The 19,843-nt window shown below is 56.1% G+C and overlaps 1 protein-coding gene across 3 annotated transcripts in view; it reads right to left on the bottom strand.

Annotated features, from left to right (window-relative positions):
- ARHGAP39 (Rho GTPase activating protein 39) overlaps nucleotides 1–19,843 on the bottom strand; it is a 100,477-nt gene that overhangs the window by 8,600 nt on the left and 72,034 nt on the right. For 2 of the 3 annotated variants that reach the window (XM_011975717.1, XM_011975716.1), the window contains exons 3-5: nucleotides 18,191–18,274; nucleotides 9,445–10,807; nucleotides 7,507–8,068 (exon numbers count right to left, since the gene is read on the bottom strand). In XM_011975717.1, coding sequence (XP_011831107.1) covers nucleotides 7,507–8,068; nucleotides 9,445–10,807; nucleotides 18,191–18,274 — 2,009 coding nt within the window. Of the gene's footprint in view, nucleotides 1–6,147; nucleotides 6,244–7,506; nucleotides 8,069–9,444; nucleotides 10,808–18,190; nucleotides 18,275–19,843 lie in introns of all 3 variants that reach the window. The other variant, XM_011975715.1, reaches the window with a different exon arrangement.

Genomic DNA, 19,843 nt, shown 5'->3' on the forward strand with positions numbered 1-19,843 from the left:
TTTTTTGTGAGATAGGGTCTCACTGTGTCACCCAGGCTGGAGTGAGTGGTGCGATCTCAGCTCACTGCAACCTCTACCTCCTGGCAACCTCCACCCACCGCAACCTCCACCTCCCGGGTTCAAGAGACTCCCACCTCCCACCTCAGTCTCCTGAGTGGTTAGAATTACAGGCATGCGTCACCACCTCTGACTGATTTTTGTATTTTTGGTAGAGATGAGGCTTTACCATGTTGGCCAGGTTGGTCTTGAACTCTTTTTTTTTTTTCAGACGGAGTCTCGCTCTGTTGCCCAAGCTGGAGTGCAGTGGCACAATCTCAGCTCACTGCAAGCTCCGCCTCCCGGGTTTATGCCATTCTCCTGCCTTAGCCTCCCAAGTAGCTGGGACTACAGGCGCCCGCCACCTCGCCTGGCTAGTTTTTTGTATTTTTAGTAGAGACGGGGGGTTTCACCGTGTTAGCCAGGATGGTCTCAATCTCCCGACCTCGTGATCCGCCCGTCTCGGCCTCCCAAAGTGCTGGGATTACAGGTGTGAGCCACCACGCCCGGCCTACTTATGGATTTTATTTTATACTTGGGTTATAATCCAATGGGTCTTTATCTTGTTGCTCAACTTGCTCCAGCCTTGGCCACTCGGAACTCCTTCCGCTGGCTCCTGTGTCCCTGTGGCAGGCGTCACCCCCACCTCTGGCACTTTCTCACTTTTGACTCCATCTCGTATTGTATATGCCCTGCACCAGCCCTGGAATCACCCACTTCTCCAAGGAACTCTGGATCCTTTTAATGGAAAACGTTATTTAGAAACCAAGATCTGGGTGTGTGACGTGCTTACTGCTACCAGGAAATCACTGCTTGCAGGCCCTCTCAACGGACAGAATGAAGAAACACCTGCGTGCACGCTAACTCCTGTTCACACGCACATCTGTAAATATTTCTGGAAGTCACCGTCTGTCTCCGTATCAGCTAAACATGGCCTCTAACTTGATTCCATTACCGCCGTTAGTCGCTCTGGCTTCCTCCCTTTGCGTGTCTGTAACTGGTGTATCTTCTCATTCTTTTAACAGTCTTTTGTAGGAGACTTAATTTTGATCAAATCCAATTTATCCATGTTTTCCTTTTATAGATAGTACTTTTGGAATTATATATAAAAATCTTTGCCTCCCTCAGGAAAGCAAGCATTTTCTCCTGTTTTGTTCCAGAAGTTTTATATCTTGGTCTCCCAGTGATCCATTTGCAGTTATTTTTTTGTGTACACTCCAAAATATACATTGAAATTCATCTGTTGTTTGCATTTGGACATCCAGTTTTCCCAGCACCCTTGAAGGAAAAGGCTGCCCTTTCTTCACTAAGCTGCCTCTGCAGCACTGTGGAAAGCTGGCTCATGCATACAGGGGTCTGTTCTAACCTTGCTCTCTGTGGCACTGACCCCCTGTCTGCCTCAAGGCCAGTGCCACACTCTCTTGTCGGTCTAGCTTTATAACAAGTCAGGTGCTGTAAATCCTCTAGCTCTATATTTTTTCAAAGGGGTTTTGGCTATTCTAGGTCCTTTGTAGCTCCTATACATTCTAGAATCAGCCTGTCAATTTCTAAAATAAAAAAATGTAGTACAATTTGCATTCAGATTTAATCTATGCATCACTTTGGTAGAAGTGATGGCCTAACAGCATTGAGTCTTCTGACTCATAAGCACAGTAGACCTTGTCATCTACTTTACTGCTTTACTTTCAGCAATGGTTTGCAGTTTTTACTGTGCAGGTGTTGCACGTCCTTTGTCAGATCTATCTCTAAGTATGTCATATTTTAAAATGCTACTGCAGGCAGGCACAGAGAAGCTGAGGCAGAAGGATCGCTTGAGGCAAGGAGTTAAAGATCAGATGGGGCAACACTGCAAAACTTCATCTCTACAAAAAAATTAAATTGGCCAGGTGTGGTGACTCAGGCCTGTTGTCCTAGCTACTCAAGATGTTGAGGCTGGGGCATCATAGCCTGAGCCCAAGAGTTGGAGGCTCCAGTGAGCTATCACACCGCTGCATGCCGCCCTGGGCCACAGAGTCTCAGAAGAAATAAATACATGCGATTGTACTCCACCCTGGAGACCCTGTCTCTAAATAAATAAATACACGCAATTGCAAATGGTATTTTAAAATACCAGCTTCTAATAATCTGTTGCTAGTATATAGAAATATGAGGCCAGGCTTGGTGGCTTACATCTGTGATCCCAGCACTTTGGGAGGCTAAGGTTGGAGAATCACTTGAGTCTAGGAGTTCGAGATCAGCCTGGCCAACATGGTGAAACGTTGTCTCTACAAAACTTAAGAAAAACATTAGCTGGGCTTGGTAGTGCCTGTGGTCCCAGCTACTCGAGAGGCTGAGGTGGGAGGATCCCATGAGCCTGGGAAGTGGAGGCTGCAGTGAGCCGTGACAGCGCTACTGCACTCCCCTGGGCAATACAGTGGGACCCCGTCTGGAAAAAAAAGAAATATTTATTTATTTGAAACGAAGTCCCTGTCTGGGGATTAAAAAAAGAAATAATTAATTAATTAATTTGAAACAGAGTCTTGCTCATCACCCAGGCTGGAGTGCAACGGCACGATCTCGGCTCACTGCAACCTCCGCCTCCTGGGTTCAAGTGATTCTCCTGCCTCAGTCTCCTGAGTACCTGGGATTACAGGCACACACCACCACGCCCATCTAATTTTTTTTTTTTTTTTTTTTTTGGAGACGGAGTCTCGCTCTGTCGCCCAGGCTGGAGTGCAGTGGCCGGATCTCAGCTCACTGCAAGCTCCGCCTCCCGGGTTTACGCCATTCTCCTGCCTCAGCCTCCCGAGTAGCTGGGACTACAGGCGCCCGCCACCTCGCCTGGCTAGTTTTTTTTTTTTTGTATTTTTTAGTAGAGACGGGGTTTCACTGTGTTAGCCAGGATGGTCTCGATCTCCTGACCTCGTGATCCGCCCGTCTCGGCCTCCCAAAGTGCTGGGATTACAGGCTTGAGCCACCGCGCCCGGCCTAATTTTTGTATTTTTTAGTAGAGACAGGGTTTCACCATGTGGGCCAGGCTGGTCTCGAACTCTTGGCCTCAAGTGATCCACCTGCCTCAGCCTCCCAGAGTGCTTGGATTACAGGCGTGAGCCACTGCGCCCAGACTGCTTTCCTTATTAAGCAGAGTTTTAACCAATCCTTTGTTTTCAGCATCAGGGTCACCCTCTTCCCCCTTTGCTAGAGGAATCTGGCTCTACCCACTTTGGAGCTTTTAAGGGTTTGCTGCCTGCTTTAGCTTTTCCGTTTTCCCACCATTTGCCCAGGATTCACCATTTTTGGTCCACATGCTCCAGCTTCTAAAACAGCTGTTCTTCCTTTTCCATTTTCTTTTTCTTTGTGGGTTTTTAAAATTGTGGTAAAATACATATAACATAAAACTTACCACTTTAACCATTTTAAAATAGACAGTTTTGTGACATTAAGTACATTTACATTGTTGTACAACCATCACCACTGTCCATCTCCAGAACTTTTTCATCTTCCCAAAGTAGACCTCCATCCACATTAAACCCTCACTTCCTGCTTCTCCCTCCCCCAGCTGTGGCACCCACCATTCTAGTTTCCGTCTCGGGGATCTGACTCCTCTCGGGCCTCACGGAGGTGGAATCCTGCAATCTCTGGCCTGTGACTGGCTTCTTGCCTTTAGCATGATGCCCTCAAGGTTCATCCACGTGTATCTGTCAACACCTCCTTCCTTTTTAAGACTGGAAATAATTTTCCATTTCGTGGCTGGACATGTTCTGTTTCTCCACTCAGTTGCTGATGGATCCTCGGCATGTTCCCACCTTTTAAGTTACAAAAGCTGCTGGGAACGGGGTGTACAAATCACCGTTAAGAGTCTTGGCTCCCAGCTCTTCTGGGCTGTTCCAGAAGTGGAAATGCTGGATGATACAGGAATTCTATTTGTAATTATTCGAGGAACTGCCTACTACTTTCCACAGTGGCTGTACCATTTTACATTCCTTTCTGGTTTTTTTGCCTTTAAAAAATGGTTTCACTGGCCGGGCGCGGTGGCTCACGCCTGTAATCCCAGCACTTTGGGAGGCCAAGGCAGGCGTATCATGAGGTCAGGAGAACGAGACCACACTGGCTAACACGGTGAAACCCCATCTCTACTAAAAATACAAAAATTAGCCAGGTGTGGTGGTGGGCGCCCGTAGTCCCAGTTGCTCAGGAGGCTGAGGCAGAATGGTGTCAACCTGGGAGGCGGAGCTTGCAGTGAGCCGAGTTCGCATCACCGCACTCCAGCCTGGGCGACAGAGTGAGACTCCGTCTCAAAAAAAAAAAAGGCTTCACTGTCATTTTAGTGAGTTCAAGGTGGAGGTGAGGCAAATGCCCATGTTCAATCTGCTGTCATGAGCTGGAAGCCAGGAGACCTTGCTGGATGCATGAAGAAGCGAGCAGTGAATGAAATCTTTAGGGGTCTCCAGCCTTCCAAAATATACAGACGTGGAGCAGGTGGGAGAGCTGAAGCTACCATGCCCACTGCCAGGTGCGCTCGATGTCTGTGACGAGAACCTGCTGAGGGAGGTCCTGGGGACCAGTCAGGAGACCCAAAGGTGTGACCACCCATGAGACAAGGCTAAGCTGGGGGCATCACCTCGTGGGGCCTCAGTCCCCGAGGGTGGGGACCACACAGTGCAGGTCATGCAGGTGCTGGGAGATAAGACAATCAAAGGCTCCTGAGGCTGAGGCAGGCAGGGTGCTCAGGGCAATGCACCAGGCTCAGCTCTGCCCCTCACCAAGGGTCCCCAGGCTACAGTTTCCTTTTTCTAAGAACTCTGCTGCAGCCTAGCTGGCCCTCCAGGGCACAGGCTACATCCTACATCCTCCTCGGCTGATAGGGCCTGTCTTTCTTCCCTCCCCTCCCCACCTCTCCTCTCCTCCTTTCCCTTTTTCCCTCCCCCCTCCCATGGGGTCTTAGCTGGGCACAATGGCTCATGCCTGTAATCCCAGCACTTTGGGAAACTGAGGCAGGTGGATCAACTGAGGTCAGCAGTTTGAGACCAGCCTGGCCAACATGGTGAAACCCTGTCTCTACTAAAAATACAAAAACTAGCCGGGTGTGGTGGTGCTCACCTGTGGTCCCTGCTATGTGGGAGGCTGAGGCAGGACAATTGCTTGAACCTGGGAGGCAGAGGTTGCAGTGAGCTGAGATCGCACCACTGCACTCCTGCACTCCAGCCTGGGCAACATAGCGAGACTCTATCTCAAAAAAAAAAAAGGGGGGGGGGGTCTTGCTCTGCTGCCCAGGCTGGAGTGGTGGAGTGCAGTGGTGCATTCATGACTCACTGCAGACTTAACCTCCTGGGCTCAAGCAATCCTCCCGCCTCAGCCTCCCAAGTAGTTGGGACTACAAGCATGTACCACCACGCCTGGCTAATTTCCTTTATAACATTTTTCATAAAGACAGGGTCTCATTCTGTTGCCCAGGCTGGTCTCAAACTCCCAGGCTCAAGGGATCCTCTTGCCTCTGCCCAAAGTGCTGGGACTCCAGGTGTGAGCCGCTGTGCCTGGCTGGGACTCCAGGTGTGAGCCGCTGTGCCTGGCTGGGCCTGTCTTTCTGAGCAGCAGGAGGCTGGCTGGAAGGGTGTGAGGCTCATTTGGGAAGGGATGGCCACCGTGTATGTAGAGGCCTCTCCTCTGGGCTCAGGGTCAATCAGGGACCCTGACAGATGAACCTAGGAGTGGACCTTGGGGCTGGAGATGGGGTTCTGGCTGTGAGGGTGGCCATAGTACCACAGCCAAGATGCAGGCTGCCTGGCAGTGGGACTGCACAGAGCCCCAGCCCTGCTGTCGCTCCAACCCAGACAGTGCTCTTGGCCTTCATGGGCCTTCCTTGGCAGAGTTCTGAAGCCATGGCCACCCAGGTTGAAGCCTGATTCCTTTTTCCATGCAGGCCAGGACCCCACAGCTATAAGACACGAGGACAAAGGCACATGAGCCTACGTGTGAAGGGCAGTGGCCTGGAGCACACACTCCTCTAGGAGGCCACAGCTCTACTTACATACAGCAGAAAAGGCCCCGCCACACACTGGCTAGGCAGCTGGCCCAAGATGGGCCCAAGGAATCTCAGGCCTTTGTCTGGCTGTCTCCTGGCCCTTCACTCGCCTACTCTTGGGTACCCACTGTGGGCTGCATGCTGTGCTGAGCAGCAGGGGCTCAGTTCCACAGCCTCCAGCTCAGGCACGACATTCCCAGGCCCTTCTGGAAGAGGGCGAGGAGGTGAACTGCAACGCCAACAGGAGTACAGCCCCTAGGACTTCACCTGCTTCTTGAAGGGCCCAGGACCAGGGACTGGGCTTCACGGGCCAGCCCAGTCTGCCTGACACCCTGCTGTGGTCCCCCTCTGCACATGCAGAGCCCCACCCGCCTGCCAAGCTCTGCCTCTGCTGTGATTTTGTGTTGAAAAGTCGGGTGAAACTGCATGGCTTCCAAAATCTCCCCACAAACAGCTGACGGACTGGGTGGTGCCTATACCCAACACTGTCCCCAGGAACCTCCCATTGCCCTGTGGCCTCCACCCTGCCTCTGTGCCCACAGCAGCTTGTGAGCCACCTTCCCCACACCTGGGCTGGGGGTAATAGGGGTAAAGCCCAGCAAGGCCCTGACCAGGGGCTCAATCTCTGCAGAGGCAAAGGCCAAACCAGGGTGGGCTCTCACTACCACAGAACAGTCCATGACATGTCTGACCTGGAGGGTGTGTGTGCATGCGTGCATGTGTGTGTGCGTGCACGCATTTCTGGACATCAGTTCTGTGGCTGTGCCCTGCAGATACCCACAATGTGAGGTAGAGGGCGGCTTGCTGCAGACACAGGGCTGTCTGGCTGATGGCACCATGGCCTGGGCCCAGCACACCTGAAGCATCGTCTTGGAGAGCCCTGGGCAGACTCTGGCCTCCCACGTTGCCCCAGGCAGCCATCAGGATGGGTTGACAGCTCCAACTTACGACCCCATGGGGCAGCTTCGGGGCAGCTCAGGTGCTGCATGACCTGCATGTGAGCCACGGTCACTGAGCTGCTGCCTGCTCACAGGAGCCGTCTGCCAGGATCATGCCCAGAACAGACAACCTGGGTCTTGCCAGGGTGGTAACCCCTCTAGGCCATGGATGGCAGAAGGCGAGTGCAGCAGGCATGCAGGGGCCTGACCACGGCTGCTCTGCCCTCAGCCTCTTCTTGCCTGCCCTTGTCAGGGAGCGGGACTGGCCGTGGTGGGCTTGGAGCAGAGTGGATGCGGCCATCGAGGTCCCACGCCCTCGTGTCTGCCAGGGCTCCAGAGCTCTTCGCCTCCGTGCTAGGTGGGGCTCCAGAAAGAGGCCACACAGGGTGTGGGGTGTTTCGGGAGGTGTGTGTCAAGCCACGGCCCTGTGTGGAGGGCTGCCAGGGACTTCACCAGCTGCCGCCCAGCACAGTAGGAGCCCTCTCCACTGCCCTTACCTGAGCTGGAGGCAGAGCCCGTGCATGGCCTTACCTTTGGTGTCATTGACGGGGTCCATGTGTCGGTAGATGTAGCCCTCCAGGTAGGAGTGGAACTTGGGAGTGGGCGGGAAAAAGGCTAGGCAGATGGCCATGAGCTCCCAGCCGCGGGCCAGGCTCTCCAGGCGGAAGTTCTCAGTGGTCTGCCGGCACAGCTGGATGTAGAGCTCGTCCCGCAGGCCCTGCACGCTCCAGCCCTTGGTGGCGACCTCCAGGGCCACGTGCAGCGGGTCGGCCTTGGCCCGCCGGTCACCCATGTACATTTGAATCAGCTTGAAGAGCTCGCAGGCCTCCTTCTTCACGTGCCGGTCGCTCGTCACGATCATGGGCTTCTTGATGGACTCGCTGCTCCAGGCCAGCATGTTGGCGATGGACACCTTCCGCCGGAAGAGGCCCTGAGTGTGCTTGTTGAAGTGCTTGGAGGCCCAGTTCTCGATGTCCGTCTCCGACGAGGGCTTGCGCAGCGTGAAGGTGGGGAAGACGCAGCTGGCGCTGGGAATGCCGCTGCGGCTCTGCCGGCTGCTCTCAAACTGGGCACAGGCACCGAGGTCCTCAGACTGAGAAGGACAAATGGGGCTGGGCTGTTAGGGGGTGGAGGAGGGCCAGGCAGTTGGGCTCACTGGGCCACAGTCCCCAGAAGTGTGAGCTGGGGCCCCACCAGAGCCAGTCAGGTGAGAGGCCTGCCCTGCTCACCACAAGGCTGCCTGAAGGGGAGGCCCAGGGGAGCCCAGCCTATCCACAGATGCGGCTGGGGCTCTCGAGCCCTGTACTGCCAAGGTGTGGCAAGGCAACCTGCTGATGGGTGACCCAGGTGACCTGGCTGAGGGTGAAGCAGGAGGAAGGGGAGCATCCGCTGGCATCCCCAGAGGGCTGACCTTACTCTGCCACCCCCTGAGAAGTGTCAGTGCCCTTCTTCAGGCACGGAAGGCTGCAGTTCATACCAGGTAAAAGCGCTGTCTGGTTCCCAATCCCTTCACTGCTGTGACCCCAGGCCCTTCCTCCAGCCTTCACCCCAGGCCAACCTCCAGGAGGCCCCTCCCTGCCTGCTGCTCTGAGAGGACCCTGGTCCATGCACCCTGGGCATCTCTGCCCTCTTGTCCTCCTGCATCTTGAGCAGTGGACAAAAGCACAGCCTGGAAGGTGTTCTGAGGTCTCCATCCTGGAGACTATGGAGGCCACCCAGGCCCTCAAGGCCTCCCCACCCCAGGAAGCTCCCTGGGTTCCTCCTCCACCCTCCTGGGTCCTCAGACGCTAGGCCTGCCCTCTGCCTCACCCCGTGAGGCAGAGGCTTCCTGTGTCTGCAGCCGACCAGTGTGAAAGGCCAGGGTCAGGAGATGAGAACAAGGACGGAGATGCTGGACAGAGGTGCACGTGGCCTCCACGGGATCTGGCCTCCTTCAGCTCCAGGAGCCAGGTGGGGAACGTGCCAGAGGCCCCAGGCTGGGTGCAACATCCCTGAATTCCTGGGGCCTCTGACCCTTCAGCAGTTCTTCCTACCCGAGGGAGCCTCGGAGACTGGCTTTGAGAAACACCAGGGAGCCCCCGACACCCTGGCTGCCCGCTCCTCAGGAGCCCTGGCCACGGCTCTGGTGGCCACCACTCTCCCAGTCTGCTGAGGCTGCCTCTGTTCTGTTGCTGGAGTCAGGGTGTGGCCTCCAGCTCCCAGGTGCCCCCAGGATGAGAAAGGCACTGCCAGGGAACCCCCAGCAGCCCACACCCCATGGCGGCCAACTCATGGACTCCCGGCTCAGCTGTGACAGCCTGCTGGAGTGCCCAGGGCCCCGGAGACACAGGGCTTCAGAACTCTGCGTGCTGTGTGCACGCCCTGGACACCAGGTCTCCTGTGCCTGGCCCACGGGGCCCACTCTGACTGCGCTGGCCCCAGGCCTTAGCCCCAGGTCCTCAGGCTCAGCTCCACCCGCAGGGCCCTCACCTGTGAGGGGTGGAGGTAGGGCTCTGGCGAGGCCAGGTTGGTCTGCACGGAGACGCTCTTCTCCAGTAGGATCTGGGGGAAGCCGAGCTTCTCGAAGGTACCCCTCCTCCAGTGCTTGTTCTCCTGCTGGGCCAGCGCCTCGTCCTCGCTGAAGGCCCGCACCACCGGCCCGGGCATGGGCAGTGGCAGGGCGCCGTCGCTCTCGTAGCCAGAGCCGTCCTGCTGGGAGTCCCAGCTGCTCCTCTGCTTCATGTGGAAATGGGCCTGCTGTGCCTCCCAGGCCAGCCGAGCCTGTGCCAGGAAGGGCTCGGCCGCGCCCCGCGCCCCGTCGGCCTCACCTTCCGCTCGCTTCACAGGAGCGAGGCTGGTCCCGCACGGGGGCTGTTCCTCCGCCAGGGGCTGCTCCACAAGCAGGTCCCCGGGGCCCTCGGTGGGGGTGGCGCTGGTGGCTTGGCACAGAGAGGGCTTTCTGCTTTTTCGCTTGCGCGTGCCCGGGGAGTAGCCTGTGGAGGACAGGGTGTCCTGCTGGCTGGACCAGGACATGGCGTCCTCCTGGGCCTGTGGCAGCGGCGTGGGCGGCTGGCTGTGCCGCAGCTCAGGTCCCTCCATGGTGCTGTAGTCTCCGGACTTGATGCCCAGGCGCTGGTCCCTCAGCAGGCAGGGGCTGGGCTGCAGGGAGTAGGAACCCCCGCCGGGGTTGGGCGCGTACTTGTGCCGCGGGCCGGCGCGCAGCTTGGGGCTGGAGCCCGCCTGCTCCACATAGACCAGCTGCCGCACGTACTCCTTGCCGGCCGGACTGTACTCCAGGCTCAGGAAGCGCTCGGGGCACTTCTGCTTGGTGAGCACCAGCTGCTGGCAGGGCGAGGGGGGACCCTGCTTGTTGGGCTGGAGGAACGGCCGGGGCTTGCGGCCCGGGGACCGCTGGGGAGAGCCGGCCTGGTAGCCCCCGCCAGCCTCGAACTGCACGTCCATGGGGGGCTCATCGTAGATGGGGGCCTGGTACTCCACTGGGGGCTCCTCGTAGAGCGGGGGCTCATAGCCATAGCGCGGGGAAGAGGGCTGCGAGTCCCCGGAGGGCTTTCGGGGCTGGGCCAGCAGCGGGGAGCTGCTCCCGGGGAGCTCGGCCCTCTTCAGGAAGGGTGATGGCCTCCTCTCTGGGAAGAAGATGGTGCCGTCAGCCTCCGGGGCGAAGGTCTGCAGGCTGGGCGAGTGCTGGCTGCCGGAGGGTCTGCGGGAGCGGACCCCAGGCGGGCCGTCTGGGGCGTAGCCATTGCCCTGGGCGGCGAGAAAGCTGGGCTCGCGGTCAGCGACCTTGATGAGCATGCGCTCTTTGGCACCCAAGTTCCACCGCAGCGAGGAGGTCCTGCGTGGGGGGTGGACGGGCACAGGTGACTGCCTGCCTGCGGCTCCCACGAACCCTCTGTTGTACGCTTTCCTCACTGGGGCCCTGTGCCCTGGAGCCCCTCACACCTGCCCTGGCCCAGCCCTCACAGCCCTCCCTCTGGGGCTCTCCTGGAGCTGCCGCCCACGACCAGGCGTCTGTCTGCTCTGATCCCAGCCCCTGACCGGGCACAGAGCTGCTTCTGTAACTACAACAGGGGGCGGCCTTACCGCGGCCCTTACTGTGGATGCTGTGCAAGTGTCCTCCGAGCTGCCTGGGCCGCCAGGCAGGCTCCTGGGCCCTGTGTTCCTGCTGAGCGGTGGCGTTGGACCTGTCCCAGCGGTCCAGGTGAGCCCAGCAGGAGCAGGGCACACCACCAGCATCCCACACACCACCAGCATCCCACGGCCCCATTTTCCAACTGGGAGCTCCTGTGAGCTCCAAAAAGACGGACTGTCCTCCTCTGACCCCGCCCGTCACACGCTCACTCCAACATCCGCAGGTTCCACTAACACCCGCACCTGGCTGAGGGCACCGCAGTTCCCGGAGTCACGCTGTCTGCGTCCCCACCAGTCCTCCCAACCCAGTGCATGAGCCCCACTCCCTCCTCCGCAACAAGGGAGACCCTGCCCTGGGCAGCACTGCGGAAGCAATGCCTACACGTGCTCCACCCCTGGAGGCCCAAGGTCAGCACTGGTCCTGTGTCCACAGCCGTGCCTGCCATGCAGGGTGCTGGACCCAGGATGCTGCCAGGGAGAGATGAGGGGCCCCTCTACAACCTTCCATCTCCTGGAGGCCACTTGGGTGTGGTTCTCTATTTGGGATGCATAGCACTTTGTACACCTGGGGCCTGACGTCTTCTACAATTTCCAAATGTTACTTTTACCCCGTTTCCTCTCTCCTCTCTTCTGGGAATCCAACTGCACTCTTTCTTACTGTACACCACGTGGTTTGGTTTTGGTTTTTTGAGACAGAGTCTCGCTCTGCTGCTGGGCTGGAGTGCAGTGGCACAGTCTTGCCTCACTGCAACCTCCACCTCCCAAGTTCAAGTGATTCTCCTGCCTCAGCCTCCTGAGTAGCTGGGATTACAGGCATGTGCCAACACACCCAGTTAATTTTTGTATTTTTAGTAGAGAGATGGGGTTTCATCATGTTGGCCAGGCTGGTCTCGAACTCCTGACCTTGTGATCCGCCCACCTCGGCCTCCCAAAGTGCTGGGATTACAGGCGTGAGCCACCTCGCCCAGCCCCACGTGGTTTTCATGCGTGTTCTGCAGCAGTTTCCATTGCTTGGCAGCTCCACACTTCAGAATATTTTCTTCTCAGCTGCCTTCCAGTTTACTTTTCTATTTAGCTACGTTTAATATGCTCTTAAACGGACTGTCTTAGTCCATTCAGGCTTCTATAACAAAATACTACAAACGAGGTAGCTTAAAAATAGGGAATGGCTGGGAACGGTGGCTCACGTCTGTAATCCAAAGACTTTGGGAAGCTGAGGCAGGAGGATCACTTGAGTCCAGGGGTTCAAGACCAGCCCAGGCAACAGAGCAAGTCCCCATTTCTATAAAAACAAAAACCAATTAGCTGAATATGGTGGTGTGCTCCTGTAGTCCCAGCTACTCAGGAAGCTGGGGCGGGAGGATCGCTTAAGCTCAGGGAGGCCAAAGCTGCAGTGAGCCATGATTGCACCACTGCTCTCCAGCCTGGGTGACAGAGTGAGACCCTGTCTAAAAAAAAATAAATAAATAAAAATAAAAAGAGCCCCAGGAATTTGGCCAGGCATGCTGGCTCACATCTGTAATTCCAGCACTTGGGGAGGCTGAGGTGGGAGGATCACTTGAAGCCAGGAGTTTGAGACCAGCCTGGGCAACACAGTGAGACCCCATCTCTAAAACAAACAACAAAAAAAGTAGAAACCCCACACATTTTACAAGCCAGTTGTGTCCCTCTGATTGATGTGGGGTCTTTCTGGACAAGGCCACATTCTCCATTGCCTGGGGGGTTGCTGAGGCAAGACCAGGAAGACATGGCACGCCCTGACCTGCTGGCCGGGCGGCAACCTGCTCCAGAACACTGGGCTGTGCGCCTGCTCAGCATGGCCACACCACCCAGGCGAGAAGTCAGGGCAGCAGCCAGGGGCAGAGTGCAGGTGCCTGTTCCTGGGATTTCTGCTCATGGCTGCTGGAAGCTGCTCCCAACCTGACACCAGGGGCTAGCGAGGCAGAGTGGATGGTGGCAGCCAGTATGGCAGGGGCCACCAAACCCTGAGGGCCAGCTGTGGTGTTAACCCCTCCATGGCCTGGGGACACTGAGGGGTGAAGGGCTCCAGAGTTAGGGGGATCTGGGGTTGAACTCCAGTCTGTTGCTCTGTGGCTGCAAAAGCTCAGATTTCACTTAGTATCTTTCTGCCTCAGTTTCCTTCTCAGTTATGATGAAGATTCAACAAAACAATGTGCACGCAGTAAGGCCCTGAGCTCAGCACTGACACAGAAAACCCTTGGTAAATGTGAACCATCAGTTTCGCATATCTGTGACTCTTTTTACCACTTAACAGATACTGCCTTAGGCCTGGGCCAGGCCTAGGGAAGGGCGGGCACACGGTCCCAGCACAGGGTGCCCTGCTGTGTCCCCAGGGAGGCGCCTTTCTGCTGTCCGTCTAGGGTTGCTGAGGGAGGATGGGGGGCTGGCAGGCGGCCGGAGGGTGGGGTAAGTGTGACGGGAGGTGAGGGCACGGGAAAGGCTTGCTGGTCAGATGCCACACTCTATCCCAGGAACGGACAGGGGTTCTGCCCAGTTGGGGCAGAGATGAAGAAAGGTAAGAAGGCCAGAGGACCTGCCCCCATGCTGATGATCCCACCTGGCCAGGGGAGGAGGCTGGCACTGCCACGCGTGTGTGCCAAGCACCTCCTCAATGCAGGCCGAGGCCTGTGCCGAGCACCGGAGTCACAGATGGGGAAGCCCCGAGAGACCCAGACACTCTCCCCAGGCCATGCAGCACAGACCCAGTGGCAGCTAGGTGAGGACCAAGCCCCATGGTGCCCAGAGTGTCTCTTAAGAGGTCTCTCGCTCTGCCCCACCCACCCTTCTGCCATCTAGGCAGCTCCGCTCTCTCCCTGGGGCAGCTCCTGAGCCTGCGTTTCCCCAACCCCATTGCCTGGCCCTTCTCCTCAGCTCCCCCAAATCACATCCAGTCTCCAGGCCCCGCCGACTGTAATTCTCACCCCTAGTTGGCTGAGCTTGTCCTGGGCCCCCGGGGAGCACTGAACAGCACCCATGGCTCAGCTGCCCCTGCTGGGCTTCCTCCTGGGCAATGTCTGCCCTTTCAGCCCGTCCGGCCTCCCTGACGGGCCTTCACAGCCCCTCTTCCTGAGCCCAGCTCGTTCCCATGTCTCTGGGGCAAGTGGAACCCCAGGCCTCTCTCTCCTCCCCCTTCTCTAACCTGTCCTTCTCCTCCTCACCCTCCCTGCCATACCTCTCTGTAGGGCAGGGGCACCAGTGCAGAAAGACCATCTCCCCCATCTCTCAATAAAACAGAAATCAAACATCACAACACAGGTTGTTCAGTGGACACTTCCAAACTGCAAGGGAAGTTGGAAAATCTTAAGAGCGGTCGTGGCCTCTGAAGATGCTGACGTCAGGCGGGCAGGGCAGACTCAGTGACAGAGGACAGGATGACACTCAGGGCCCTGAGGGCTGTTTCTCCCACAGCCTATTTTTGGAGGAAGAATTGGGAGTGCTGCACATAAACCAAAGCAGAAACAAAACCACAGCCAGAAGCGCTTCCCTGTTGCCTTCGCTTCTACGAAACAGCTGCTGTGCATGCAAAGCCTGGATGGAGCTGGGAGAAGTGGGCAGCGGCAGCAGCCGACAGGCTCCCAACCCAATGCTGCCAGTTTCCGAGGAAAACACTCCGCCAAAGTTCCTGAGTCCAGACACAGTTACACTCACACAGAACAAGAAACCATACGTCTGAAATTCTGCTTGAAAACCAACTTAACTCCTCCAGGCCCGGGGTCCCCTGTGACCTCACACTCATCTGTGTTCCCTCTGGGCGTGACCCTGCCAGGCTGCCTGCCAGGGCGACCCCACTGCTATCTCTGCTGTTCTAGGTGTGGTCTCTTGATAGCCTGAGTGCTGGTATCAAGCTGGTGGGACTTTTCTGTTTTTTCCTATCTCAGTATGCGGAGAACACCAGAAGCAACGTGCTTTTACCAGGCTAAGGTAATAGTACGCCTTCGCTGCAACTCAGGGCTGGGTTAGCTCCCTGGCTTTTGTTTATAATTTCTTTTTCCTGAGTGAACTGCGTCCATATAATTTATTTCACAGGGACTTTATTTCTTGCCATCTCACATGGCATCACACTGGTCCATTATGCTGATGGCAACTTGTGAAAGGAAGCACCAGGCATGCTCTGGGGGCAGAGTGGGGCTTCCAAGGCCTCCTGAGCCCAGCAGGCCTGGCTGGCTCTCATCTGTTCTGCTCTCAGCCCCTGTGGGGCTGGCATGGGGCTGGACACCAGCTCTCCTCCCACTTCCCAGAAGCACCCGCATGGCTGTGGCAGCTCACACCTAGGCCTCCAGCATGTCCAGAGGGAAGCTTCACTCCTGATGGGAGTCCAGGTTGGCTGAGGGTGGCATCTCTTACCAGCGGCCACAATGGAACCCTGGCACACTCAACATTCCACTCCAGGAGATGTTGGCACGGTAATTGTACCCAGCTTGCTGCATGGCAGGCCCTCTCACTGACTCCCCAAGGAAGATAAGTTCCCTCCTTCCAGAAGCCCTAGATCATAGGAAGAACTGGCTTGGCAGATTCCACTGGGTGCCTGCTCTCAACCAATCTACAAGTGCCAATCTGGCAAGCGTGAGTCCCACATCCATGTATCATGAGAACACACAGAGCACGCAGGTTTCAGCAAAAAAGGACTGAGAACGTCTCAGGACAGGGTTTGGCTATCCACTTCCCGCCCCTGCTCCACCTTTCCAGCTAAACATGCATATATCACCCCAGGGCACTGCCGCCCCAGACATGCATGCATCACCCCAGGGTGTGGAAATCCCCCCGAGGCAGTGCCCTGCTGCTGCACACCGGCAGGCCTCCCTCATCCCCCCGTGGACCCAGTGTCTTCTTCTTCCAGACACCACTGAACCTCTGTCCCAAGGTCTCAGTGACAGGACGACAGCGACAGGGGAGGGGCACGAGGAGGTGGCCAAGCTGCCTGGTGTGGAGCAGCCCCCAACTAGGTCACTGGAGGAGGCCAGGCTGCCACCACCACACTGGCCAAGGGCCAGGGATCGCCCTCAGGGATGCACAGCACTACTCACAGCAAACGCTGGGCTGGGCCGCCCAATGCAGTGGCAAGGCCTCTGCTCCCTGCCAGGTCCAGAGGGAGCCCAATGCCCCACACAGAGCTCGATGTGGGCTGTCTCCTCCCAACCATTAGTTTACGGCCCAGAGGTGCAGCTGCTGGCCCTGTGTCAGGGGGGCCTGGCCAGCACATGGACACACTCGTGGTCTGAACAGAGATCTGCATCAGGCTGAATCGCCAGCCAGGTGAAAGGTGCCAGCCTCGGCCGGGCGCAGTGGCTCAAGCCTGTAATCCCAGCACTTTGGGAGGCCGAGACGGGCGGATCACAAGGTCAGGAGATCGAGACCATCCTGGCTAACACGGTGAAACCCCGTCTCTACTAAAAAATACAAAAAACTAGCCGGGCGAGGTGGTGGGCGCCTGCAGTCCCAGCTACTAGGGAGGCTGAGGCAGGAGAATGGCGTAAACCCGGGAGGCGGAGCTTGCAGTGAGCTGAGATCCAGCCACTGCACTCCAGCCTGGGTGACAGAGCGAAACTCCATCTCAAAAAAAAAAAAAAAAAAAAGAAAGGTGCCAGCCTCTGAGAGGGGCCAAAGGCACAGCAGAGGCAGAAGACACAGGAAGCGCAGCCACTGGAGGGTTGCGAGCACTGCAGACCTCCAGGAGGATCCTTGGACCTTCGTGGAGACCAACACCTGGTATGTCAGCTCGTGGGGCCAGAGTTGGCTCCATGGGACTGAAGGAGGCTGAGCCACCAGAATGGCCTGGCAGGTGTGAGGAGCAGGACGCTGGGGCGGGGTTAGCTCAGCAACCCATCCCCACTCCTGACATCCCCAGAGAGGCCAGAAGGTCCTCCTCACCTCACCTGGGACACCTGCTTCCCTGAAAGCTCTGTGGGAGCTGCAGATGAGCTCAGGGATACTGCCAGTGAGTCAGACTCTTGATTCTGGGGAGAATGGTGCCCTGGTGATGGCAGAGTTGAGGCGGTGCCTGGCAAACAAAGACCAGGGGGGCCCGTCCATCATGAAGGATGCAGTCGTGCTGGTCTGCTAAGCACATGCTGGGTCTGCAGGAAGCCCCAAGGCTGGTGACCAGAGCCAGGACCTGACCTGCCACAGTGGGGTGGTCCTTCCACTACGAGCTCTGTCACTTTGCACTGACCACTGAGTTAGCTGCCCAGATCCATCTCACTGATGAGGAAACGGAAGCTCGGGAAGGCTATAAAACCTGTCCTCCATCCAATAGACACACTGCTGGGACCAGGGCAGGCTCTAAATCCCTGCCGCAACCCTAATGTTCAACAAACACAAACGTAAGAAACAAACCGTCACCACTTCCAAGCTCCAGCCGTTCAATCGTCTGTGCAAAATGCCAGAGCCCCCTCGGGTCCTCCATTTCCTCCCCAGCACCACAGTGCTCCTGGGTGGTCCGTGCTGCGGACACCCACCCCCCTACAGAAACAGCAGCTGGCCCTGGCCCTGCATCTCCTGCAGCCAACTGGTCATCACTCGGCCAAGGAGGAGAAATCCAGGTGCCTGCCCCTGCCTGGACATCCTGGGAGGTGGAGGGAGCGCCCTGCCCGCCCAGTGTGAAGGCAGTAGGTCTTGAGGGGAGTCTCCAGAACTTTCCAGCAGTCTGTGAGGCTGACCCGGGACTACTGGAAGCCAAAGCCCACCTCTCCACTGTGACTAGCGCCAACCTTCCAGAAGGGCCTGGCAAGTACTTTGGCACGTGTGGCCTGAGCTGCCAGGGGTGGACCTAACTGAGGACCCTCCAGCGCTTTGCCGCTCCACCAGCAGGAGGGAAGCTCCTCAGGCTCCAGGCTGCCTAAGCTAGGCAGAGACAAAGTTCCTAGACAGGGGCTGCCAATGGGCCTGGGGCAACCCTAAGGGGCTTCTGCCCAGGCCCCTGGCACTGTGGCCTCTATGGCCTTTCCAGCTCTGGCCCTGTGGTGTTGCTGCTATGCGCCACACACCTCCCACTCGCAGTGAACCTGGCTCGCTGAGGAGCCCACCCTCCCATCAGCAAACAGGGCCACGCCTGACACACGGGTTCTACCTGTAGTGAAGAAGCTGGCCGTCCGCACTGTAATCCCGGTAAATCTCATAGTCCTTCTCAAGGAACACTCCTGGTGGTGAAGAACTGAAATACAGTAAAATGAAAGAGACATGAATGTAAGTGCAATCATTTAAAAATACTATAACCAGCCTCTCCCTGACTTAAGAATGTGGCACTGCCACCTCAATTTCCTAGAAATAACCTGGTTCCTGCCCACAGGCTGGATTCTTCATCTTCTGCCCTGAGTCCACCTCCTTCCAGCAGGGACACACCACTGTGGCCCATCCAGAGGCCGGGGGCGCCTGGGACACCTGGATTTCAGAAGCTTGAACCACTGGAGCTAGGGCTGCTGTTCTAAGGGCACAGAGATGGGGTTAGTGAGAATCACAGCTTCAGCCAGACATAAAAAGATGACGTGGGAAGGAAGTTTGGTTAGAAATACCCTTGGAGACTGTGGCTGCTGAAGGTCAGGGTCTGGAACATAACAAATGTCTGTGAAATGAATGGCTGAGTAGGCGATTATCCCGACAGATATTCACAGGTATGTGATCAAACCGGTAAGTATTTATGATTTAAAACAACTCTCAGTAGTCCAGAAGTAGAAGAAAATTTATTTAATCTGATTAAGAATATCCAAATTAAACTCAAGGCCCTCAGCATATTCAGTGGCAAAAGGCTGAGAGCAAACCCATGAAAGTCAGGGCAAGAATTATTTATCCTTACCACCATTGTTTAATACAATATTGGAAGTGCCAGGCAATGCATTTGGACAAGAAAAAAAAAACCCATAAAAGATTCAAATATTTGAAAGGAAGACATAAAACTGATCATCAGTTGTCAGCCTAGAGGAATTAAAGCAATCGAATGAGCAACGAGCAGCAGTGTGGGGACTTCGCTTACGTGCCACCTGCCATCAGAGGCTGTGCTGTGTGGTGGTGACTGGCTGGAAACCAAGCCCACCTTTATTAAAACAACAAAAGTACTAGGCACAGGTCAGTGAGGAATGTGCTGTATCAATGTGAATGAAACTGTCAAGTCTTGTTGAGACACACAAAGGAAGAGCTGAATACATAACAGAGAAACACACTCCTGAATGGGAAAATTCAATAAACATAAAGAGATGACTTCTTTCTAAATTAGTTAATACATTTAATGTCTTTTTTTTTTTTTTTTTTGGCGGGGGGATGGAGTCTCACTCTCTCATCCTGGCTTGAGTGCAGTGGTGCGATCTTGATTTTGGCTCACTGCAACCTCCATCTCCCAGGTTCAAGCAATTCTCCTGCTTTGGCCTCCCAAGTAGCTGGGACTATAGGCCCCTGCCACCATGCCTGGCTAATTTTTGTGTTTTTATTAGAGACAGGGTTTTGCCATGTTGGTCAGGCTAGTCTCGAACTCCTGACATCAGGTGATCCACCTGCCTTGGCCTCCCAAAGTGCTGGGATTACAGGCGTGAGCCACCACGCCCAGCCATATAATTCTAGTAATAATTTCATTAAGTGGCGACAGTAGGGAGCTAAAGAAAAATTTCCAGCAGGAGTGCTTTCAGAACTTAAGAATGTTTGGTATGTTCATCCCCTACTCTGCTCCCTGCAAAAAGCCCCATGTAAAAATAGCTGAGAAGTAATCCAGAAAGGATTTTTTTTTTTTTTTTTT

This window comes from Mandrillus leucophaeus, unplaced genomic scaffold (genome assembly GCF_000951045.1).
Source record: "Mandrillus leucophaeus isolate KB7577 unplaced genomic scaffold, Mleu.le_1.0 Scaffold158, whole genome shotgun sequence".
Classification (NCBI taxonomy): Eukaryota; Metazoa; Chordata; class Mammalia; order Primates; family Cercopithecidae; genus Mandrillus; species Mandrillus leucophaeus.